Raw genomic sequence first — 24,746 nt, forward strand, 5'->3', positions numbered from 1 at the left:
TGTATGTATGTGAGATATAAAATAATCCTCTGGTCTCAATGTCTCGACAGGCACCTGAGAACTCAGGCTGCCCCAGCAGTTTTAAGTGCAGATTGTTTTGCAGTGTACCCACTTTGATTGCTTGTAAGGACTGAACTTTGACTACTGTATGGCATGCAAAGTGTAATATTTCTTTCCTTTCCCAACTGCTTTCTATTACATGCCCAGGGCTTAGACCGCTCCAATTCCTGGGTAAACACTGGTGGTCCAAAAGCAGCCCCATGGGGATCCAACCCCAGCCCAAGTGCAGAACCAACACAGGTGGTGTCTTCGGTAGAGGTTTTTCGTTTTCCCTGATGTTTCCCTGTAGAATATCTTCCTTTCAGTGCATATTCCAGTTTTGGTGGTTTCTCTTTTTTTTTTTTTTTTTTTTCCATTATTGTTTATTTGAAAACTTTTCAGTTTGATTTTATAAATTCTCATCTTGTCCCCCCACCACACTGCATGAAAAAACTCCGATCTCGTGAACGTGTCCCCTCCTTTCATTTCAGTGGTTGCTGCTCTGTGAAATGTAAATGCTGTGACTGCTTTTGTTTTCTTTTTTTCTCTTTCTCTCACGCTAGTTTCAGCTTCAGGTGGAGCACATTTCTAAGTGGGAACATTAATCACAGCTTCAATGTTTTGTCCATGTTTGCCATTCCTTTTGATGTCGTGAACCATTTTGCCATTCTCATCAAGCATTTAGTACTCATTGTCCAGTAATCCTTCATGACTTGTTTGAGTGGAATATTGTGAACCCAAATTGATTGCCACATATTAAATTCTCTCTTAAAGCTTGTCAATTTGAGTGCTGGAGGCAGTGATTTGCCAGGGCCAATTGCATTGTTCTGTGTTGCAAAGTATGAAAACTTCACAGCAGCTTCAGTCAGGAAGAGTTTATTTATTTATTTAGCCCCCGTTGCCTGCTGCTCTCCACTGCATGGTTGCCTTGAACGTACCTCTCAACTGCTCCTTCCCAGTTTATCAGCCTTCCCAAAAGATTTAGTTCAAGTTCACTTGCTCTCATGGCAAATTATTTCCATCAGAAGCAGAACTTGAGTGATTTTCTCCTTGCCCGTGGCAGCAGCAGCATGGGTGTGGCTACATCCCCCCACTCTTGGCCTCTGGTAGATTGAGAGGTATGGGCTGAAATTCCAAGTATTCCCTGTGCATGTTGATAAAATGCAATGATGGAAAAGTTTCATGCTTTGCAGCATTGTCTTTGTGCATCAGAACATGCAGTTCTTTAAATAACCTGTTTGTCTTAAAACCAATCAAAATTGCTGTCATTTTGTTTAGACCCAATCTGTAAATGGCTAAGAGTTTAAGAATGCTTTAAAGCCTGTAAAAACCTTAGAGTTGGAAGAATATTTTTGTAAACTTTGGTTGTCCTTGAGCTGCAAAACCCATCCACGGCAAACTTTAATGTCCTGTCATCATTCATTCATCTCCACTCCGTAGGCTACGGATCGAAGTTGTAATCGTATGTCTTCGCACACTGAGACGTCAAGTTTCTTACAAACATTAACAGGACGATTACCAACCAAAAAGGTAGATTTCAGTGGAGACAATTGATATTGTGGGGCAGGGAGGTCAAGTCATTCTGAAAACATGATGCAATTTATTGTTTTATTTATAGCCTGATTTTTTTTTCCCCCCCTCCGAGGTCATTAGGAACTGCTGGTGCTTAACACCTCTAAATATCCAGGCTGTAGGAAATATGAAGTATTTGGAATTGAATTGGGAAGAATTAAATGAGCAGGAGTTGCTTGTCTGATTTAATGGCCATAGTGTTTGGGGCCGGTTTATTACTGGCTTTCAAAAAATATGAATAGCACTGTCTAGACACGTAAATGATACATTTTGTGTGTGCAAAATGAAAATGTGTTGGATGGCTCAGTGTGCTGAGCTCACTTATCCAGGTGTTAATCCAGAGAGACTCCAGAAAGGGAATGGGAGTCACTTTGAAAGTGAACTCCCTGACAGGAAATGAGAACCTTGTAAAGAATGTCAGAAAGGCAAAATGCCAGAGCTTTTGTGTAATGAAAATGTGGCCACTGCCACCGTCAGTCTGTGGGTTGGTCGTCCCGAGAAAAGAAATCCAAGAGCTGTTTGAGCCCCATGTTTCTTTCCTACTGTTTTAAGTCCTTTCTCACAGTAAATATACATCTTTGTACAAATCACTTTATATGTCCACTTTTTACTCCTTTTTCCTGCAAGAATCAGACCAGGCAGAAAGGTAGACTTTTTAAACTAAACTAATTTGAGCACCAACTTTTTTTTTTAATTGTTATTTCTTGGGGGCGGGAGGAAAATTCTTTTGACACTTGAGATTCAATCCTGGAGCGAGATGCTGTGAAACGTTTCTCACATCACATGTCATAACCTCATCCCTCATTGTTGGCTGGGGATTTCTGTATGGGATGCCACCACTGCTGTCATGTCCTGAGTTATTTAGTTTGCTTAACTCATTGTTTGCCATACTTGCCATGGACCGTGCTGACATTTCTCATGGGGGCTGTGTTGGGAGCTGCTCTGGAGGCTGGGACTGACTGTGGTTTGACTCTGTAGCTTTTCCACGAGGAGCTGGCCCTGCAGTGGGTTGTGTGCAGCGGGAGCGTGCGGGAGGCGGCCCTGCAGCAGGCCTGGTTCTTCTTCGAGCTGATGGTGAGCAAACACCTCCCTGATATCTCCCAGCCCCTGCTTTCACACAGAACTAGCAGCAGCTGCAAGTGGCTGTGCTGTAATTTATATCCCCATAGGTGAAGAGCATGGTGCATCATCTGTATTTTGCTGACAAACTGGATGTGCCGAGGAAGAATCGTTTCCCAGAGCGCTTCATGGATGACGTGACTGCACTGGTCAGCACAATCGCTGGTGATATAGTCTCCCGCTTCCAGAAGGTGATGGCAAACAATTACACTGAGCCCAGCTCAGCCACCAGCTCTGCTGCCTCTTGTTTGCTTGAAAACACACAAGGTTCTTCATCTGCTTTCTGGTTTTCTCTTCCTTCTCTCCAGGACACGGAAATGGTGGAGCGGCTCAACACCAGCCTCGCGTTTTTCCTCAATGATTTGTTGTCCATCATGGACAGAGGATTTGTGTTTTCTCTTATTAAGGCCTGCTACAAACAGGTGAATGCAGATAAACGTTGTGGCTTAGCTGAACCATGGCAGAACCTGTTACTGTTAAATTTCTCTGGACAGACAGTAAAATATGGACAGAGAATTCTGCTGTCCAGGTCTTCTTAGAGCAGGGCGTTCTCAGGGGTGATTTAGGGTTTACACCTCTCTGATTGCATTCTTAACTGTGAGTTAGGAGTCACTCCCTGGAGTGAATGGACATGCAGCAGGAAGGGAGAATTATTCCCTCTGTTCACCACATTCAGAGAATTGAATCAAAACTTCTGTTCTGTTAGAAAGTTCAGACTGTTGTGGTCTCTTAATGACAACGTGACCCTGCATGATGATATTGATAACTGAGCTCTTCTTCCATCCTTTGGGGGATGCAGGGTGTCCTTCCCCATAAGGAGGACTCCTCTTTTGCAGTGTGACAGGGAATTTAACTTGAACCACAAAGATTTGTTCGACTGCAAACATCCATTCTGACACTTTGTACAGAGGAGGTAACAAGGGATCAGTGAGAAGTGGGACTAAGCTTAGACTCATTTTTCCTGTAGAGTCTAAAACATTCTCTATAAGGGGCAAAAGATCAGCAAGAGCATTTAAGATTTTAAGTTGCCTGCTGTATATTACATATATTATGTGTCAGTAATTATATTTTTATATATAAAAGATACATGTATAAAAACCAACCTGCATCCTGGAGCTGTTAGTGCATCCCACTGTGGTCCTCACAGTGTACTCTCTGCTGAAATCAATAGGATGTGGGAATTATAGAATCAAAGAATGGTTTGGGTTGGAAAGGACATTAAAGATCATCTTGTTCCAGCCTCAATAGGTGAAGTCCACAGTTCTTCATTTGCTTATTTAAATATGACTGGTGTATAGATCTTGTATTGAGAGCTATGTCTGGGATGTGTGTGGCTCCTGCACATCAGGAACTTAATCTCTGGCACAAAAATTGCTGTGGACATGGGTGTGACCATTTAGTGTTAGCAAGCTCTCCAGTTCCTGCTTTGGGAGTGTTTTTGGGGAGCAGGGGTGGGCCAGGGGGGCTTACCCTGCAGTTACACTTTCTTTTGGTGCTGACTGCAGTGCTGTGGGCTGGATTTTGCAGGTGTCTTCAAAGATGTATTCCTTAACAAATCCAAGCAACCTGGCATCTCTGAGGCTGGACTTCCTGCGCATCATTTGCAGCCACGAGCACTATGTCACCTTGAATTTACCCTGCAGCTTGCTCACACCACCTGCATCTCCATCACCATCTGTGTCTTCAGCCACTTCCCAGGTACTGAGAAATTTGGGAAATGCAAGTTGAGCTCGGTGCTGAGAATTAAACTCTCTGAGGCAGTTGTATCCCTGTACTTTCAATCCCTCCTGCTAATATTTTTGGAAGTGTTTAGGTAGAAATCAGTTTTTCCTGCCACATAGGTTCTGATTTCTTTGGATCTTTTATTATTGAGGAAAGAGTGCCCATATCCCTCTCCTGTCAGGGACTACACAATGTCCTTAGGGATCTGGTCCCCTCTTATATTGGACAAACACAAATAAGTCATAAAATAAAATATTTTGTCCGTTGTTATCCTTTTCTGGCCACACAAGGGACTTCTGAGCTCCCTGCAGCTTAGTCCTGGCCTGCTCAGAAAAAGTAATTTGAATTAGTGTGTCATTCAAGTGGATTAATTAGTTGCAAAATCACATAAACTAAATCAAATTAAAGCCTTCTTCAGCCTGAATAAGAGCATCCTTGAGTTAAAAGTTTAACCAATTCACTTTTAAAGGTTATTTGGTTTAACTTTCCTAATAGGGGAAGACAATAACAACAAATGGAAGGGTTACTGAGCTGGGATGGAATTTAAGTGTAGATGTGCCTTGACCCAAACAAAAAAGAGAAAAAGCGTGAGGTTGTCTTTAATTCTGAAAACTGCTTCTTATATATTTCCTAAGCTTTGACTCAGTTCATGATGCAGCTTCTGAAACTTGATTTTTTCAGAGTTCTGGGTTCTCCACAAATGTCCAAGACCAGAAGATTGCAAATATGTTTGAGTTGTCTGTGCCTTTCCGCCAGCAGCATTACCTGGCTGGGCTGGTGCTCACAGAACTGGCTGTCATTCTAGATCCTGATGCAGAAGGGTAAATCTTTACAAAGTTTTGTTTTTCAAAGAGCTTTCTGTAATGGGAGATGCAAAGAAAGTCCTGGCATGGCCAGAATTTATATAAATTTGTAAGCTATGATAAGAAATTGGTGATTTGAGAATCTTCTTTCTTCTTGCCCCTTGTGTTTCTTCCTTATCCCAGACTCTATAAACCTGATTTCAGTCATATTTTTCCAGCTGAGCAGAAGGGAGAGGTTCCTGCTGGAGCCCCCAGATGCTACAGGGGCACTGCTGGAGCTCTGAAAGGAAAATAGCTTTTCTCAAATGTAACAAGAAAATAATTTCCAACATTTAGGAAGCCTCTCTTGCTGGTGGTTTTAAATGTTACAATATATTTTGCCTGTGGTTCTCCCAGCTCTTTTTATCTGTAAATTATGCATTGATGAGTCCCCTGTGGGTTACACAAATAGACAAATAGAGTCAAGCATGCAGAGTTTGTCAGTGACTTGCCTGGCTTGTGCAGCAAATAATTTTCTGCTGTAGTCCTGACATCCACTCTGTTCCTTGTGTTATTTAGGGCTGTTTTCTGCCTTGCCTCTTTATAATGGGTTGCAATGGAAATTATTGATTGCTTCCACAGTCCTGAGTTCCCTCACAGACATTTTTCTCAAGGTGGACTCAGAAATATCAGCCGAGTCGACAAATGCTGGTGATTCATGGTTAATTCTGCCCCTTTGCTAAGAGGTCTCTGGAGTTAAACATTCATTCTGTTTCCTCTTGGAGAAGAAAGTGATGCCATAAACTGGAATATTTTCCTGTATATATACATAACACACTGCAGTCCCATTTGTTTGGTCTGAAATGGAAAAAGCAGCAAATGTTAACCCATATGTGCTGTCTGCAGAAATCCTTTTTGTTCCAGAGGAGCATCCTGCTCACTGCTTAGAAGTCAGGCCCTGAGTCTCTGAGTCTCTGAGTGTGTCTGCCCTTGTTCTTCACAACCTTTCTTTTCTCTACCTGCCTACCAAGCCTGGCCCAGGATGGTAATCTCTGCACACAGGAGCTTGCTGGTGTCCACTGGGGAGGCAACTCCTCTCTCAAGCCTTGTCTAGCCAGAAAGAGCCCCCTGGTACCAGTTCAGCTCTGGAGATGCATTTTGATCAAAGCTCCTGAATTCGGGGGCAGATGTATACCTGTAAAATATTTATTTTTTTACTGTTTTCCAGAAAAACCTGGAGTTTCAGGTTTGTTGACTTCTCAAGCTCAAACCCTCTGCATTTCTCCTGGTAGATCTATCAGAGAAAGTAAACAAATGTGTTCAGATCTGCTCTTCCTTTGCTGTGAAGACTTTTAACAGTCATACAATATCACCAGCAGAGAGTTCACACCTGCCTTCCATAAAATATTGTGGCCACCACTGGAGGAAGCTCAGCACTGTTCCCAGTTCATTATCCTGCAGCAGGAGTGGAAGGGACTGTTCATGTAGTTGCTTATTGTGTTAGATATCTTCTTTAGGCTTTGAGAGGTGATCCAGAGCCTTAAATGTGTTCTGCCCTTGCTCTTTTTTGCTCCATTAGCAAGATATGTTTACTTTTAGCTCATTCTGTAAGAACTCTGGGTTGAATTGGACAGAAAAGGAGTCAGTTCCCTGGTGCCTGGAGGTGTGTGTTGGGTCCATCCCTCAGTGTCACAGGGCACAGAGCAGCCCTGCAGGGCACCTGCAGCCTGGCAGACAGGACAGACAAAGCGTGCAGGGGAAGGGATCCAGCTGAACGTGACAGTCCCAGCAGCTGGACCCTGCACAGTTGTCTGTGCAAACACTGCAGGGGTGCTTTGGCCATCACACACAAGAGTCCACGCTGCCCATCTTGGCTGAGGGTGCAGGCCAGAAGTGAGAAAATCAGAATTCAGCCCTCAGAGTTCAGTGCCACAGTCAGTTTTGCAGAAGTTGGGGTGGGCGTTGACAAAAATCCAGGCCAGGGCTGAGATAAGGGAGGGGATGGAGGGAGGGCAGTGAGATCGATTCACTGTCTTATCAGGCAGGAAGAGCAGGGGTTGCATTTCCTCCTCTCCTCCATGGATCAATCCACCACAGTGCCCACTCAGCCCTGGAAAAGTGACAAAGAAATCCACGGATCCCTAGGTTGGAATTAGGCAGCATTGCTTGGATGTTCTCCCTATCTGCAGTTTTATGGCCTGTGGGATAGTTTCCCTTGAATTTTTAAAAACATGATTTAGGTGCCACTCCTTCAAAATAATACAAAGACTTTTCTTTATCCTTAATCTGAAGGAACCAGTCACTTAAATAAGCGTTTCCTTCCTAGTTGTTAAGGCTCTCACTAATTACACAAACAAGCAATTGTAGGATCTCATTATGGCTTGATTAAAAGCCACAGGGAGGACCTGCAGCTGGAATAGCTGATGTCCTCCCAAGCTGTACTGCTGCCTTACAGTCAACTTCAACCCCCCCAAAAATCCAGTCAAAACCTCTTTTTTTTTAACCAGAACTCACCTCTACTTTTCAGGTAAAGTGGATACTGCCTGAAATTCAGCACTTGTTTTAATACCTCAGGTCTGAACATTGCAGCTTATGTTTTGCTACTGCCTAATGTCTGAGCTTCCTTGGCTGCTTCATGCATGGGGTAAAGTGTCTTCTTGGCTGGTTTGCCTACAGAAGCAAATAGCTGCAGAGAGAACCTGCTATTTGCTCTGGGAGAGTTTTGCCTCTGCGTGGTGGCTGAGGGGATTGAAAGGAGCAGAGTCCTAGAGAGATTCAGGAGAGTTTTTGTGTTTTCAAGGAGGGTCACACATGGTGTCCTATAGAAGGGCTCTGCCAGTGTTTGCATCTGAATAATCACAGAAGCCATTTTGGCTGCTTTTCCTTCTATCCCTTCATGTCTTTGCCACTTTTTATCCAAAATTATGAATCTGTAGTCTCCTGTTTTGGTTCAGTAGTTGCATGGGGTAGGGTGGGGAGCTGAAGCAGAAACTTCCTGATCATTTGATTAAAGTAATGTTCTGGTTTAGGAGGGTTTGTCTCTCTGTAAAAAGTGTTAAAAAGAAACAAAAAAAGAATACAACAAAAGGTTTTACTAAACCCACTGTCCTCTCAAGTTTCTCTCCCTGTTTTCCATATTCCTGAAGTTTTTCTGAGAGTTTTTAGTAGATTCAATGCATAGCAGTAGCTGAGACTTTGGGGTTTTTAAAGGAAAATATGAGAGTGTTCACATTATACTGGGTGTGCATTCCACAAGATATTTTTGCCCATTTTACAAGGCACAGTGAAAAACCAGCCATCTGTAAAATCCGTGGGAGATCAAAAAAACACATGCAAGGCAGTTCGTGTGCAGTTAAAAATAAAAAAGGGGATTTTTTTTTTCCCTTTTTGAAGCCCCTTAGTTACAAAAGAGTGTTTCCTTTGAAGATATTAACTAATGTGCATGACCCAACTGTCTTTTAACAGTTTGTTTGGATTGCATAAGAAGGTCATCAACATGGTACACAACCTGCTGTCCAGCCACGACTCGGACCCGCGGTACGCTGACCCCCAGGTAAAGGCCCGGGTGGCAATGCTGTATCTACCTCTGATTGGCGTGATCATGGAAACTGTGCCTCAGCTCTATGACTTCACAGGTATTTGATATTCCCTGCCTTGGCTATCTGCTCATCTGCTCACTAGACTTGGGTATTTGGGTTCTAAAACTGAATTGTGTATGACCGCCTTTGCTGTCGGATGAGGTTGTTTCTGAATTGCGATTTGGATATTTTTTTATGTTTGATTTCACTTGCAAAATGTGCCTTCAGTGCCTGTTAACGCTCAAAAGTTGCATTTGCCCACTTGTTGGCATGAAATAAAAAGAAAGCAGTTCATTTTAGTTTACATCCCACTGGCTGATGTAAATTCACAGCCAGCTTCCATCTATATCTCAGACCTGCTTAAAAAGTCACCCCTCACACTGTACCAGAATCCCTAAATCCAAAGGATAAGCAGAGTTCCTCTTCTTCCTGCTATCATGTGCTCCATCAGGAGTTCATTTTCAGGGTGCTTTGCAAAGTGTCCCAAAGAGCAGCAAAAGTTATTTCAAATCAGGGCAGGGAGTCCAGTCAGAAATAATTTGGAATTTAGAGTTCTCTCAAACTCAAAGGATATAAATGACACCATAAAGCTGCAAGAAAGGATTTGTAGTATTCAAAGAGACAAAAGGTCTGCTGTTAGAAGAGTTTGAGGTAATGAGGTTGTGTAGGTTGCATTTGGGAATTGCTGTCTTTGCTTTCATGCCCTCAAATCATTGTCCTGTTCTTTGCAGGATCCCTTGTGTGGGGTGATTTTCAGTTTGCATTCCCAGTTCAGTCAGACCAGCGCTGTGGATGCAGTCTGGGGGGTGAAGCCTTGGCTTTGGGGCCTGACTAAAGTCCTGTATTTCTCTGCAGAGAGTCACAACCAGCGGGGGAGGCCGAGCTGTGTCACCGTGGACGATTACGAGAGCGAGGGTGGCAGCATGATCAGCCAGACAGTGGCCATGGCCATTGCAGGGACTTCTGTCCCCCAGCTCACCAGGCCCAGCAGTTTTCTACTCCCTTCTTCGGTACAAATCCATCCCTCCCCATTTCCTGACCCTCAGTCTGTGTCGACCAGCAAATAGTCAGCAGGTTCTGTGGGGACCCACATCAGTTTGTAGTTGTGTGTGCAGAGGGGCAGCAAGGGGGACAAAGCACGTTTGCATGTTGCTGTGTCTGTATCAGAGGGGCATCAGAAAATGCCAAGGAGGGTTAGAAATCAACAGACCACAGAAAGTGGGTGAATTCTCTTTCCTGATAAAGATTCTCTTGTTCTGAAACAATCTTATAAAAGCTGTGTGCAGTGCAGTAGTCACTAGGAGCTTTAAGTCCTAAGAACAAATTCTACCCCAGGTAAATCCCACCTAGCTGAATACAAGGAGAGGCCATTTTCCATGTTCTCTGCATAGAGAGGGAATCCTGATTCTGGTAGCAGGCAGACCTTTCCATTTCTGCCTTGCCTTTACTCCAGGACCAGGACCCCATTTTGCTGGGATTTAGGTGCAGTCTCAGTGAAACACTGATAGATGCATGAGACAACATGGAGCCCCTCTGCTTAACCCCTAAGCTGCTGAGGTTATTACAGTTCTCTCAAGGGAAGAAACTCACCCTGTGTGGTGTTTGGAATGTGAGGGTGTGAAGCCCTGTCCTGACCTGTGTTTCAGAGTGGCAGGCAGCACTCCACCTTCTCAACAGAGTCCAGCCGCAGCCTCCTCATCTGCCTGCTCTGGGTGCTGAAGAATGCAGATGAGAGTGTCCTGCAGAAATGGTTCACTGACCTGTCAGTGCTGCAGCTCAACCGCCTGCTGGACCTGCTCTATCTCTGTGTGTCCTGCTTTGAGTACAAGGTACTGCCAAGTTGGAACCTCCTGGAGTCCCTCCTGGGCCCTGCCGAGGACCTTTACACTCTCATCCTTTACACGACTGCAGAAAGGCATTTCCTGCTCTCTCCAAAGTATTTCCTGTACTCACAATCCCAAGGCCAGGCTTTTCCCATGTTTACTTCCCAGCCATGTGAGTGTCTGTGCCTTGTTCCACTTCTCAAGCAGTTCGTGCTGCTTTGCCCCTCATCTGGGAACTGCTGCAGTGTCACTTTGAAAAGATAATTTTCTGTAGCAATGCTGGAATCTGAGTGAATTATTTACCTACCAGCTTAATCTGTATTCCTTTCTTACTGCATATCTTCAGATATTTTGAGTTGTTAACTCTTAGCAAAAATCCCAAATTGAAAGAATCTTCCCTCATGGTTTTGTTTGCAACTTGCAGGGCAAGAAAGTGTTTGAAAGAATGAACAGTCTGACGTTTAAGAAGTCAAAAGACATGAGAGCCAAACTTGAAGAAGCTATTTTGGGCAGCATAGGGGCAAGGCAGGAGATGGTCCGAAGAAGTAGAGGGCAGCTGGGTGAGTAAAGGAGTCCTCTGTGCCATCCCTTTTTTCCAAAAGCTGCTCCTCCCATCCCCAACAATTATTTGCCCCCATCTGTGGTGTGGGATACACAGAGACCACTAGGAAAGCTGTTTGCTGCATCCTTCCCTGGGTCTGCAAAGTCTCTACACTTTTCCTAAATTGCAGACAATTTACTTGTTACTTGATTGCTTTTTTAAGTCAGATCACATCTCATTTATGAGATGTTGTTGCCTTAATTTTTTCCAGTGTAGCATCTTCTGGAGTGTCCTGTTCAAGGATCAGAGAGGAAAACAAACTGCCTGGTCTTGCTCTGACAGCTCTGAAAATGCCTGGACATTTCTGCTGACTTAAGGAGACTTGAAGTAGCTGTGTTGGGCTAACAGGCACCTTCTGATGATTTTTACTATTTGTAAAAACCAGGAATTTTTATGAACACCCAAAATTCAAAGGGTGGCCCAGGGGTTAGGACAAGAATCAGAAATGTGGTTTTGTCTCCTGCTCTGCCACACGAGCCTGTCACTGTGGGCTAAGGTTGATAAGTAGTTTAGAGCCATAATTAAGGAATCACTTCAGAGATGGGAACCTTTATTTTTTTCTTAATATGGCCAGATTACTTTTATTACTTGAAATTCCCCTACCCTCCCAGCAATGAGAATAAAAGACTGTGAGATGGGAATCTTGGCACCACCCTGAGAGCATTCGTGGGTGCCAGGTGAGGACAGCAGTGTTGGATTGCTGAGGGTTGGCACCCTCAGGTTCCTTGTGCAGTCCAAGGAAGGGACTCCTCTCACCAGTGAGTGTCTCAGCTGCCTCTGTGTCTCATGCCACTCAGCAGTGACAGAATTAGGGCCATGTAAACATCCTGGGTGAGTGCCACAGAGCATCAGGCTCTAGAAAATCATCTTTGTTGCCACCTGCCACTTGTGAGCAGATCTGGAGCTGCTGCAGAAATGAGCATCAGCTGACTGAGTGCTGTTGTTTTGCTGTTCCCCTGCAGAGAGGAGCCCTTCTGGGAGTGCCTTTGGAAGTCAAGAGAATCTGAGATGGAGAAAGGATATGACTCACTGGCGGCAGAACACAGAGAAGCTTGACAAGTAACTCTGCCTTATCCTTCTGCTCTACCCATGTGCCAGGGCTGTGAGAGCAGGGTCCCCCTCCCCACAGAAGGTCACTGCCAGCAGCCACTCAGCCCTTGTGCCAGCAGGTTTGAGCCCTCAGGTGCACAGGGCTGGCATTGCAAAAAAAAAAGGCAAATAGCTTTTAACGCTGCCCTCCCAACTCTTTGCCTTTCCACTGTTTCTTGCTTCCTTAGACTTCCAAATCAGATTTAAAGAGATTTATACAATCAATTACTGTCTTAAACCCCTGCCCTAAGCTGTAATTTAGAGGGAAGATCCATTAAGAGTTTCCACAGATAGCATTTATATCTCATGTCATATTTCCTTTATTCCATAAGAGCATTCTGGAGTTCTCAAAGCTCGCTTTCCTTTCCTGTCCTAATCCATCACTTTGATTGTTTTTCCACATGTGCTGTGCTTTTAGAAGCCACAAACCAGCCAGGTACTGTAGCATTGGTGTGCAGTTCTTATAAATTGCCATTTTGTACATCTGCAGACTCAATCATCACAGCGTTGTTTGTGATGCTTGGCAGAACTTCTCAGTGTGTGTGTGCAACTGACTGGAATGAGCTCTTTTGGCTTATTACACCCATTTCCTTGAAAATTCCCCTCTCTTGGTGTGGTTTAATCCAGAGGGCTCAGGAGTTGTGTTTGAGCTTTGCTGTGCACGTTTTCTGTCTCCTCAAATTGCAACCTGCAGTCTCCATCCTCCCAGCAAAACAATCATTCCTTATCCTAGGGAAGCAATCTCAGCCCAAGTGAAGCTCTGAAGAAACTGAGGAATGAGGTCCTCAGAACTCAGATAGAGATCAGGCCAAATTTTACTCCTGCAGACATTGACTCTTTCTAGAAAGCAATTCTCTTTACAGCTTTTAGTTCTTTTGTCCCACACAAAAATGTAATTTTTCCTTATGACAAGTAGTGGCTTTTTGTCCAAGGCTCCAGTCCTGTTGAGTCATTGGGAAAGCCAAATGACCAGGGTATTTCAACCTGCTGATGAAGTGATGTAGATTTAAATTCCAGAGTCACACCAGGTTAAAATTTGTCCTGAAAGCCTCATCAGTTCACTGCCAGCTCTGGGTCTGAGCCCTGTCCTTCCCAGAAGGACCTCAAGTACACATTTAACAGATGTGGAATTCCTTGGTGGTCAAAGGATGGTGTCTCACCTCACAAAATGAGCTCCTTAGATAGAACTCTCTAGAGCTGCTTTCTAACCCCTGCTTGCTGTGACTGAGTGTGCTGTGTCCTGTGTGTGTAGGTAGAGCCTGGCCCTTTGAAACCTCATAAACAAGACTTTCCACTCCAAGAGCTGTGCACAGCTTACAGTTGCTATCATTTTATGCAGATGGTCATATTTTATGTGGGGCCAGGTCCCAAAACTTCCTGTCCTGGAGATGTTGGAGATGTGAGCCAGCTCCCAGAGGACATGGGAGTGTGGCAGGGAAGGGCTGCTGCAATACAGCTCCAAGAGCCAAATCATTTATCTTCTCTGTTCATTTTTCTGGGGGATTTTCTGGATTTTGGTCACCGTCCTGCTGGGATTTGGTGTGGCACAAGTCTGTCAGAGGTGACACCTGTGGCAGGGCAGGCCAGGGTCGGTACACCTTGCAGTACAGCCCTGGATCTCTGCCCAGTGCAGCTGGTGCCCCTGGAAGGGGCTGGTTGTGCTGAATTCCTGGAGCCACAGGTGTGAGTGGGTGTCTGGACTTTGCAAGGCTTTCCAGGAAAACAAGTGCCTGGCATGGAGCAGCAAAACCTTGTCCTTCTCAGAGAGGAAGCTGTGCTTCAAGGATTAAATGCAGTGTAGCTTGGAGAGATAAGATTGCAGCCTGGCAGGCTGCACTGTGCTGCTCCCAGTGCAGGTTCCCAGCTCGTGTAGCACCACCGTGTGTCCACAGCCTGCAGCATAAAGCCACATGTCCTGTTCCTGGTTGTGCTGTCGCATGCCTAACGATGCTGCTGAGCCAGTTTGGAGTTGGACTGGGCTTCTACACTGTTGTTGTGTTCCTGGGAGAGTAATGAAGTGTCAGAGAGCAGTGTGAGCTCTCCAAGCATGATGAACGTGAAGCCTCTGTAAGTCTGTACTTGTGAAAAACTGAGTTTTCCTTCCTGTCCTTTCAGGGTTGCATTGAAATATCCTCGTAGTGTTGTCCAGTGATAAATATACAAACTGTGAATGGGAGTTCCCTGCTAGTGAGAGAAGATTTTTGACTGAAAAATATGTAGGTCTGTTCCTTAATCAGGAAGTAATTTTACTGTTTTGTTTTCTCTGATCAGGTCAAGGGCAGAGATTGAACATGAGGCACTCATTGATGGGAATCTTGCAACAGAAGCCAACCTGATAATTTTGGATACTCTAGAGATAGTTGTACAGGTGAGGTTGATAGGAAAATTGAGATATAATGGCATTATAGTCACATGGCCAAGCAGCACTTTGTTAAACAAAACTGTCTCAGTGCTGAGAGAACTGTTCAGCTGCAGCAGGAAAGGGGTGATGCCTCTCCTAATCCCAGCCTGGAACAATCTGGTTTTACATTGCCATACCTTCCTTCAGTCTTGAAATTGAGAATTTGAAAGTTCTCCCTTCTTTGTAGTATAAGAAATAGTTACTCAGGAATGAACTGTAAAAATCTTGCCCTATCCCAAATAGTTCCTCCAGTTCTTCCCGAACCTGTTGCAGGTCAGCCTCCTGGACCTGTACTCACTTTGTCCCCTGATTTCTGTACAAATGGACCTGGGCACAGGCTGGGAGCAGGCAGGACCATGCTTCCCAAATCCACCTCTGATCTGCAGAGAGAGCCAGGAATCCCAAGGATTGTACTCTGTGCCTGAATAACCCAGCCAGAGCCTAGCTGTGGGCTTTGCCTCTAGCAGAACAATGTGCCCAAAGGTCAGAGCCTCACTGGGGACAAAGAATCCCCATTCCAGCTGCTGTACCCATGGATCAGGTTCCTCACCTGGGGGTTGGCAGGCCCAGCTGAGTGAGTAACTTCCCCATGCAAAGGGCTTTTGGTCAGAGCTTTTTGCTCTCTCCCACACACACAGGAGGTTCATTTTTCTCATGGAATTTTGGTTTTTCTTTGCAGACTGTGTCCGTGACAGAATCCAAGGAGAGCATCCTGGGTGGGGTGCTCAAAGTGCTGCTGCACAGCATGGCCTGCAACCAAAGTGCCCTTTACCTCCAGCACTGCTTTGCCACACAGAGAGCTTTGGTCTCAAAGGTGAATCCCCAGTGGGGGCAGAAATCCACCCTGAGCAGCACTGAGGGAGGAAGGCGCTGTTTCTTCTTTTGTATGGGGTCACTTTCCCAGGCAATTATTATTTTGGGCAGTATTAATTTTCAGGCAGCGTAGCCTGGCCTGGTTTTCATGGGCAGTACCTGCATTTTCTACATTTTGGGGTTGGCTGCACCAAAAAGTGCAGCTCACACACCGTGGATGGGATGGGGGCTCCTGCTGGCTGGCACTGGGTGGGAAGAGGCACCTGCTCAGTGGGGAGCTCAAGGCACAGGTGGGGTTTAAGCTGGACAAATCTCACTTTAAATGGATTTGTTTCCCATTTCTGTAGGTGTGCTGGGAGAAGCTCGAAGTTTTAAGCCTGAGTTTTTGGGAGTGATGTAAATCAGTGTGAGGGTGTAGATGTAGGAGCAAGTTGGAGGAGAAGGTAAAATGAGCTGCCTTCCAGTGCTGCCAGTTTTGCCTTACTTAAAGTGATTCAAGTGAGCATCATTCCCCTCACAGCAGAGGGATTGGGCTCCCTCTCATTCACTGCTGCCTGTTTATCCAAGTGCTCCTTCCTGCCTGTCCAAGCACTGATTTCCTCCCCTGCTGTTTCCCAGTTCCCTGAGCTGCTGTTTGAGGAGGAGACAGAGCAATGTGCAGACCTGTGCCTGAGGCTCCTGAGGCACTGCAGCAGCAGCATCAGCACCATCAGGTCCCACGCCAGTGCCTCCCTCTACCTCCTCATGAGGCAGAACTTCGAGATTGGCAACGTGAGTGCTGCTGCTCTTCACTTGTTACTGCAGATAATGGGGTTGGGGGCTGCTGGCTTTGGGTTCAGTCCCCTACAGACCTGGGGGACACCCTGGCTCTGGGCCCTGGGACTGTGAGGGGATTGACAACAGCAAAGAGAATGGGATTCCAGTTTTTAGGCTTGACCTAACCAAAGACAACTGGGATCAAGGGTGTTTCATGAGACCATCATCCTGTTCAGGGTGTGTGAGAGGAGACCATGTGGAAACAAACACTAATATTTTTGCAGGAGAACCTTTATCTGGAACTAAATAATCATCAGATTATGAAGTTTGGCAGCACCAGGTTTATTCTAATCACTGCTATGAGACAGCCATTCTTGCAAAACTTCAGTTTTCTTTTCTCTATCAGGTCAGGAGAAGGGTGCCATGACCAAAGTACTGGTTTTGCACTGTCTCCAGGCTGCTGAAATACCATAACAACATCTCTGTTGCAGAACTTTGCCAGAGTGAAGATGCAGGTGACCATGTCCCTCTCATCCCTGGTGGGGACATCCCAGAACTTCAATGAAGAATTTCTGCGGCGTTCCCTCAAGACTATTCTGACATATGCTGAAGAAGATCTGGAACTCAGGGAGACAACATTTCCTGACCAGGTAAAAGACATAAACCACAAGACAAGTAATTCACTCACAGTCTATGCCTGAACCTGCATCTAAAACTGGAATTTGCATGCATTCCCTGAAAAGGGTTTGGGGTTTGGTTTTTTTAATCATCTAATCACATAAAACTCAGGTCTTTGATTAATGCTGAGAAGATTCAAACACACAAAGATTCAGAATGATCGTGTTCCTCACATAACAATGTGTAGCTCAATTCCCATTGCCAATTCTTTACAACAACTTATTTTTCACAGGTCCAGGATTTAGTATTCAACCTCCATATGATCCTGTCGGACACAGTTAAAATGAAGGAGCACCAGGAAGATCCAGAAATGCTGATTGACCTGATGTACAGGTAGAGTTGGGGCTGTAGGGAGAGATGCCAGTGCTCCACGTGGATTTGGGCTCAGATGCTGCACATTTGGGCACTTACAGAACTTGATTTTGGAGCAGTTTTGGGTCTCACTACTCACAGACCAGTATGTGCCTGTCTATTGTGTTTGAATGTGGTGCTGAGAGGTTTTGTTTGGCATTTAGGCAGCTTGTCTTGGATAAAAGTAGTTTTCACTCCCCAGCCATCCCTGGAAGTCTCATCTTCCACCTGGGCAGAGAACTCTCCCTGCTTGCTTCAGGGAGAACTTGGGAATCTTCCAGCACCTGCTTGCCCAAAAGGCTTTTTGGTGCTACATACAATGGTGTCCATATGTAAAAGATATTCCAGAGCCAGGTTAAGCTCTCAAGTGCCAAATTTCATGGTGCTGTCTGCACAAATGGCCCCGAAGGCTTCACAGTGGTCAGCAGAGGTTTTGTTGTAGGGAGCCAGGCAAGTGTGCTCTGATTGTCCCACACCTTTGGATTGCCACCAGTCTCAGGTGAAACATGGCTTTGGTCAAGAGCTTCAGCATCACCCACTGCTCACCCACCACAACTGGCTCCAAAATCTGTAGTTCAGGGTGGCTTCCCATCTCAACAGCTTCTTGTCCCAGGAATTTCCAGACAGCACTGAGGGGTGTTGGTGTTTGAGCAGAAGTGAGTAAATACAATGTGAAAAAGTCTGAAGGGCTGTGCTGGTTCAGAGGAAAGGACATGGAATCACAGAGGTTTTCTGTCCCTTTAGGATTGCCAAGGGCTACCAGAACTCCCCTGACCTGAGGCTGACGTGGCTGCAGAACATGGCAGGGAAACATTCCGAGAGGAGCAACCATGCTGAGTCTGCCCAGTGCCTGGTGCACTCTGCAGCCCTGGTGGCCGAGTACCTGAGCATGCTGGAGGACAGGAAATACCTCCCTGTGGGCTGTGTCACATTTCAGGTGGGCATTATCCTCCCCAAGGGGTTTTTTGGGCTTTGCTGCTGAGGTACAAAGTGTTTCCATGTGCTGGGAGTTCTGTGCCTACATCCTCAAACCGTATTCACTGTTTGTTGCATGAATGAAGTGCTGCTCTGTGAGATTGGAAATGTGTATTTTATACACATGCTCTACAAAAATAGATATATTTTATATATACACTACAAAAATGGAAATGTTTTACATATATACAAAAACAGAAAGCTATATTTTATATATATACTCTACAAAAATAGAAAGCCACCTCTATAGAAATTCCAGGATTTGAATTTGCAAATCAGCTGCCTTTCAAACTATTGAAAGTGTTGAGTGTTGTTTAAATTGAGTAAATGTATTTTTATCTTTTACATCTCCCCAGAACATATCTTCCAATGTTTTGGAGGAGTCAGCAGTTTCAGATGATGTTGTGTCTCCAGATGAAGAAGGAATCTGTTCTGGGAAGTATTTTACAGAAGCTGGTCTGGTGGGATTGCTGGAACAGGCTGCAGCATCTTTCTCCATGGTAGAAGACTTTTCATTTCTTTACCTCCCTTCTCCAGCAACCTCACACTTCTGGGCAGTAGGAAGGAGAATGTTTTCTCTTGAATGTATAATTCTATTGTAAATGCTTAATTTGCACAGAACAATTGGAGTTTTAATTGTTTAAGACAGCCTGGTTTGCCCTCTGGAGTCAACCAAGGAAAACAAGTGAATTAATTCCCACTACATAACATAAAGTGTCATTCAGTGGGCTTAAGCACAAGCAGCAATAAATTCAGGGTGAAAACCTGGAGTTCCTGCTGAGCCACTCAATGCAGTGACAGCCCATGATGGGCTGGACCCTGAGAGAGATCCTGAGGATCTTCCAAGATCCACCTCTCCTGGTGTGATGTAGAAGTCACATGGGCTGAAGATGTGCTTAACAGAAAAAGTTGAAGTGTGCACTTAAGCTTTTCCATATTTAATTCCCCTACATTTGGTTAGGATCCTGTTTTGCTCTTGTGCCTGTGTCCATCCAGGATATCCTAGGATTGGTTATGTTAATGATCCTAATTACTGACAGCAAGGTGTAATGCACCAGCCTCTTGATTTCAGGGGTAACTGAGGATTTTATTCCATTTATTTCTGGGTACATTTTAAGAAAAGATGTGATTATCCTGCAGTGCTGTCTCAGCCACCTTTTCATTTTGCAGTTTTATCACCTAAATGTTGTGTGTGTAATGCAGGCTGTTGAATTGATGGAGCAATCTGATGGGCCTTATTTTTGTAGGCTGGCATGTATGAAGCAGTTAATGAGGTTTACAAAGTCCTTATTCCTATTCATGAAGCCAACAGAGATGCCAAGAAGTTGTCTGCAATTCATGGTAAACTGCAGGAAGCATTCAGCAAGATTGTTCACCAGGTAATGGTTTGAATTTTCAGCTGCAGGGTGAAATTGTGAAGAAACTTCAAATGCTCAGTGCAAGGAAAATGAGAAACCATTGTTCTTAGATTCCAGAAGAATTGTCAAATGATGATCCACAGTAAATACAAGGATCATTAACAGTTTTTTTTCCTCTGGAATTTAACACGAGAGAACATCATGTACCAAGATTTGTTGTAACTTCACAACTATGCAGGTGTTAAAAATTCCAGTTTATCCTTTCAGATGTTCTTTTTAAACTGTGTTTTGCATGCTGGGGAAACCCACTGTACCTTGCCTTTAGCCTGGTAGGTAACATCCAGAAATGCTGGGGGGTTTATTTGTTTGTTCATGTGGTGGTTAAAGAATTGAAGGAACCTTTCCAAACTTGGATGGTGCAAAAGCCACCAGCTTAAGGGCTGGTGAGAGCCTGGCTGTGCTGGGCCAGAGGAGGCTGCTTTGGCTGCATGATGACTTAGAACCATTGAGACCATTGCAGGCTTATTGCTGGTCATGTTTTGGCCTTTGAAACTCTTATTTTTTTGGTGTCTGTGACATGCCCTTTTTACTTTTTATCACACAGAGTACTGGCTGGGAGGTAGGTAACTCCATCTTAGTTAGCAAAGAACACTAATTGAGTTTCCAGATGACTCACGCCAACGCTTGCCCACATGTGCTAGTTGTGGGTATTTCTGTTGCTGTCTGCTGTTTAAAACAATTCATTAACCAAAGAAATCCCAATAAACCGTGGTTGTAGTAGGAATTTCTTCATAAGCAGCTGTAGGTAGTGCATGGATGCTGATGTGTTCCACTAATGAGGTTCTTTGGTGAATGAGCCACTGTATCATCACTAGTTTGTTTTTATAATTTGTTTATATTTCTTTCCATCAGCATTGACACAGAAAATCATCCCTCCATACCATATTTTCACCCCACCCACAGGGGTCGATTTAAGCACCAATGCTCAGAGGTACCAAACACAAACCTGGTTTGCTGCAGGTGCACCTTTGATTTCAGAGGAGAAACTGCTTCCTTCTGTTCTCAGTCAATTTATTTAGGCATTTATCTGGCAGTAGAAGGGTTCAGCTGTGTTAACTGGGGCCAGTTTTGCTGCCTGGGTTTTTGAGGAGGCTGTCTGCTCACAGTTCTGCAACACACACCATGAGAACCACGCTTTTGGGTTAAAAATGGACAAAGCAATTGATTAATCTTCAGGGCCACTTTGACTCCAGCCCTAGTCCAGTTGGCACAGTGGGTGCATGAGCATGGAGGAGTCTCAGAAAGCACTAAAAAGCTCTGTGAATATGATGATATTTGTATAGGCGTCATCTTTCCAGTTTATTTTTGCTTTTCTATGGATCAGGCAGCTCATTTTGGGCCACCTCCCTCCAGGTTTCCACCACACATTTACTGATCTGAGGCTAAGACAAAAAAACCCCTTTGGTGTTGTGGGACATAATTTGGGCTGGTGATGTCTGAATGGCAGTTTCAATTCCAGCCTAGCAAAAAAAAAGGAAATGGAGCAGTTTAAAATAAACCCTGACACTTCAGGGCTGGCCCTGGAAGTCATCCCCTTGTCCCCATGGAAGGTCCAGGCAGACACAGCCCAGCAGAGAACCTGTGCTAGGTGTGCAAATGATGTCAATGTGTTCAAGCTAACAAGGCCTGTGAGCATCTATTTTATTATTCTGCCCCTAAATCGACCCCTGGAGAGACTCCTGCCATTGGTTATGATTCTAACACCACTTGGTCATGTTTTACTGCATGGTAAAAGACACCGTGGGTTCAGCTCTCGTCTGTCATCGTGCTCCTTCATTGCCACACTTTTTCTGACCTTTGTGCTTTGTAGCTTTCAGGTTTGTTGCATGTTTTGCCCTTTCCTCCCCGCCCTTATTTTAAATATTTTAATGGATGCTCGCCCCTTTTTGTTTTGTTTTGTTTTGTTTTTTTTTTTAATTTTAAAATTTATTTGCTGCCAATTTGCTGCTTGTTTGTTTGATGGAATTTCCCTAATTAAATACTTTCTGTTTTCTCCTCTATCGCCCTGGTTGCTGACCCTCCTCCCCACTCTTACTATTGTCTGTTGTGGTAAGTTCCTACTTGTGGAAATTTTTTTCCCTTTCTCTGCCCCTTTTTTTCCCCCACCTCCCCCCCTTTTTTATTTTTTTTTTGTTTGTTTGTTTGACACTATGGAACCCCCAATTTCATTTTAGCAAAGAGCTATGCCAACAGCAGCACCCCCCTCATGGCACAAGGAATGTGGTGCTGCCAACTACAAGCATTGCAGTGTCCTGAGTCTGGCACCAGAGCATTCCTGAGCTCTCCTTAAACACACCAACTGATGGGCTTTGTGTGTTCATTCATGGAATAAATGTTGAATTCATTCTAGTTGGTTTGCTTTCCAGTTGGGAAAGTTAAAAAAAAAATCATCTTTTCATGCTGCACCACGAGAATTCAAAACCTCTTTTTAAGCTGTGCAGGAGGAGCTTGCCAGTGGATAACAGAGCTCCAGGAGCTGACTCTTTCCCAAAAAATCAATATTGGAAAACTTGTAGTAGTTGGCAACACTGCAAAGTACCTCGGGTTAAAATTGAGCAGGAAAATAACAGTGCTGAGTTTGGTAAAGATGGGTTGGATTCTGCATTTTGAAGTTGCTTCTGTTCCTGCACCTTCAGGCAGCTGCTGCTGTCTTGGTGAAGGAAGCAGATGATCCCTCTTGCGTCTGATTTATCTTTTTTTCCTGCCTCAAATCTTGTTGGCAAAGCTTTTTGTGTGCGTGCAAAAGATAACCCCAAAACTTTATTCCCAGCAATTTGGAAAGGTATTTACCATGCATAATAACAAATCATGAACCTTCATAAGTCATGGTGGCTGTTACCTGCTCTGCCAGTTGTGTGATGGCTATTCAGTGTTCACCTTCATTCTCTTCTCCTCCCCAAATCCTATTATTTTTTTGATAAAATAATAGGAGATACAATGCTTTTAATAATTCCTCCCTCATATCTGCATTTTTAGCTCTTGCCAGAAACAAGACCACAGAGCATTAAGTTATTTGTTCAGTTTTCCCTGCTGTGGCTGGGAAGTGGTTTGGTGTTGGCTGAGTTTCAGGGATCCCAGTACAGAGCCATCCCCTGTCCCTAATGCCAGGCATGGAGCTGATCCCAGGGAAGTGGCAGCTCCTGAATATCCCTGGGAGGCCTGGAGTCGTCTGGAAGTGTTTTCCCCAAAGGGATTTGCTCCCATTCCCTTGCTCCCAGGCACAGATTCCCAGCATGAGTCACATCAGAGGCTGACAGTGCTCCTCACTGCTGGCTCTGGGATCCTTTCAACTAAGACTCAACATCTGGATTTACCAGGGAAAGCCAGAACAGCTGGTGTGGGTGGGAATGAGCTGGGAGCTGACCTCACACAGGGACAGGGAATCTCACCAGGTTTCCCTGGAGCTCTGCCACTCCTGGGGCTCCCCAATGCCCCAGAACTCTTATTTGCTGCATTTAGTAAATGGCAGCAGAACTCCTCAGTGATTTATGCTGATCAACAGACAGCAAATCCCTTCCTCCCTTATTATTTTTACCCTGCCTGTAACGGAGCTGCCTGGGCAGGTGCCCGTGGCAGAAACTCTTCTTGTAGGGATGGTTCTGCAAATGCTTCACACCTGGAAACCCCTGGCCAAGAAGGAAAGGAAAAGCTCATTAATTAGAAATCAAATTAGTGTCCTCAACCACCCTGTGCCAGGGTAGGGGCAGGATCCCCCAGACTTCCCCGTGGAGCATGGCCAAGCCTTGTGCTGGCTCTGAGGAGCTGATCCATGTGACAGTTCCCCCTGGCAGACAGGGAATCGTGGAATGCTTTGGGTTGGAAAGGACCTTAAAGAGCATCAGGTTCCAACCCCACCTTCCACTAGACACTGCCTTGGGAAGGGCTTGGAGAAAGGAGCCCTGGAGTCAGAGCCTTCTGTCTGTGACAGTGAGATGGAAGCTGGAAATGCTGAGGGATTTTAGTGTGGATAACGTTACCCAAAACTCTGGCTTTGAAAAGATAGTGGTGAGGGAAAACTGGTCCAGCAGCTCAATCCTGATGCAGAGGGCTGGGCACTGGACAAAGACAGGGAGTCCAGGGAAATGGCAACATCCAGTGAAACAGCAACAGCTCTGCAGCTGGAGCTCCCACCCTGGGAGTGCTGCTGGGATCCTGTGTGTGATGGAAGCCCTGGCAGTGGGGCTGGAGCAGTGCCCTTCTCTGCAGGAGGATTCCCAGAGGGACAGGCTCTAGAGCAGGGTCCAGGGAACCTGGGCACAGCCAAGTGTTGCTTTTTTGGGATGAGGGCTGCTACTTACCCCAGGTGTCTTCAGGAGGACAGAACTCAACACTGAAGTGGAAATTTTTGGCCCTCAGGCACCTCCAGGGGGATGCTCCAGAGTTTCCTCCAGCCAGGAGAAGGCAGTGGCCATGCCAGTGTTTTTTGCAGTCTGGAGTTTGCCTGAAGGGTTTTTTTTTTTATTTTAGTGTGGCTTATTTATCCTCTTTGCCTTCCATAGATCGTGTTCACCAGCACCACAAGAGATCAGTTTTGCCATAGCAAAGTACTAAAATAAAACCTGGCAGCCAGGACACCTGTAAGGGCTGTTTGAAGCCAAAATCTAACCCAGCTCAGGGACACTGAGTGTCCTAAACTGCATCACACTTTGTCATGAGAGTAAAGGTGAACATTTTGGAGTTTCTTGCTGAAAGGCATCCCTGGTTTGTGCATGCAGCGTGAGTTCTTTAACAAAAGCAAGGTGTGTTTAATTTTTAAAGCATTTTTCTTCTCTCTCTCTCTCTTTCTCTCTTAATCAGATTTTCTCCGTTGCCTTTCCAGCAAAAAATCTTTCTTGTTTCTCTACTTTTGTTGCGTTTTGGGGCCAAATTCACCACTGGCTCCCCTGGAAGCAGGTACATGGCACAGGATTGCATCTGCTTTCACCAGGAGTGACTTTGGCCCTCTCTCCTAGACAGTTCCTAGAGAGTGTAACACCTCCCAGCTGGAATGCTGGTTCAAAAGCACTTGTGTGTGTGTGTGTGAGTGAAC

At 45.0% G+C, this 24,746-nt stretch overlaps 1 protein-coding gene across 10 annotated transcripts in view; it reads left to right on the forward strand.

The window, feature by feature from the left end:
* Positions 1-24,746, forward strand: part of DOCK7 (dedicator of cytokinesis 7) — a 95,988-nt gene that overhangs the window by 59,233 nt on the left and 12,009 nt on the right. The window contains exons 23-45 of one of the 10 annotated variants that reach the window (XM_088169633.1): positions 208-300; positions 1,480-1,569; positions 2,590-2,685; positions 2,781-2,921; positions 3,039-3,152; positions 4,258-4,428; positions 5,134-5,273; positions 8,700-8,869; positions 9,668-9,822; positions 10,459-10,641; positions 11,060-11,195; positions 12,199-12,295; positions 12,744-12,761; positions 14,597-14,693; positions 15,406-15,540; positions 16,158-16,310; positions 16,787-16,945; positions 17,206-17,306; positions 18,069-18,261; positions 18,656-18,799; positions 19,547-19,678; positions 20,262-20,276; positions 21,772-24,610. In XM_088169633.1, the coding sequence (XP_088025759.1) occupies positions 208-300; positions 1,480-1,569; positions 2,590-2,685; positions 2,781-2,921; positions 3,039-3,152; positions 4,258-4,428; positions 5,134-5,273; positions 8,700-8,869; positions 9,668-9,822; positions 10,459-10,641; positions 11,060-11,195; positions 12,199-12,295; positions 12,744-12,761; positions 14,597-14,693; positions 15,406-15,540; positions 16,158-16,310; positions 16,787-16,945; positions 17,206-17,306; positions 18,069-18,261; positions 18,656-18,799; positions 19,547-19,678; positions 20,262-20,276; positions 21,772-21,891 (2,853 nt within the window). In that variant the 3' untranslated portion in view covers positions 21,892-24,610. Of the gene's footprint in view, positions 1-207; positions 301-1,479; positions 1,570-2,589; positions 2,686-2,780; positions 2,922-3,038; positions 3,153-4,257; positions 4,429-5,133; positions 5,274-8,699; positions 8,870-9,667; positions 9,823-10,458; positions 10,642-11,059; positions 11,196-12,198; positions 12,296-12,743; positions 12,762-14,596; positions 14,694-15,405; positions 15,541-16,157; positions 16,311-16,786; positions 16,946-17,205; positions 17,307-18,068; positions 18,262-18,655; positions 18,800-19,546; positions 19,679-20,261; positions 20,277-21,771; positions 24,611-24,746 lie in introns of those variants that run through there. The other 9 variants (XM_088169629.1, XM_088169630.1, XM_014870523.2 and 6 more) reach the window with 9 other exon arrangements.

This window comes from Sturnus vulgaris, chromosome 9, assembly GCF_052056855.1.
Source record: "Sturnus vulgaris isolate bStuVul1 chromosome 9, bStuVul1.hap1, whole genome shotgun sequence".
NCBI lineage: Eukaryota > Metazoa > Chordata > Aves > Passeriformes > Sturnidae > Sturnus > Sturnus vulgaris.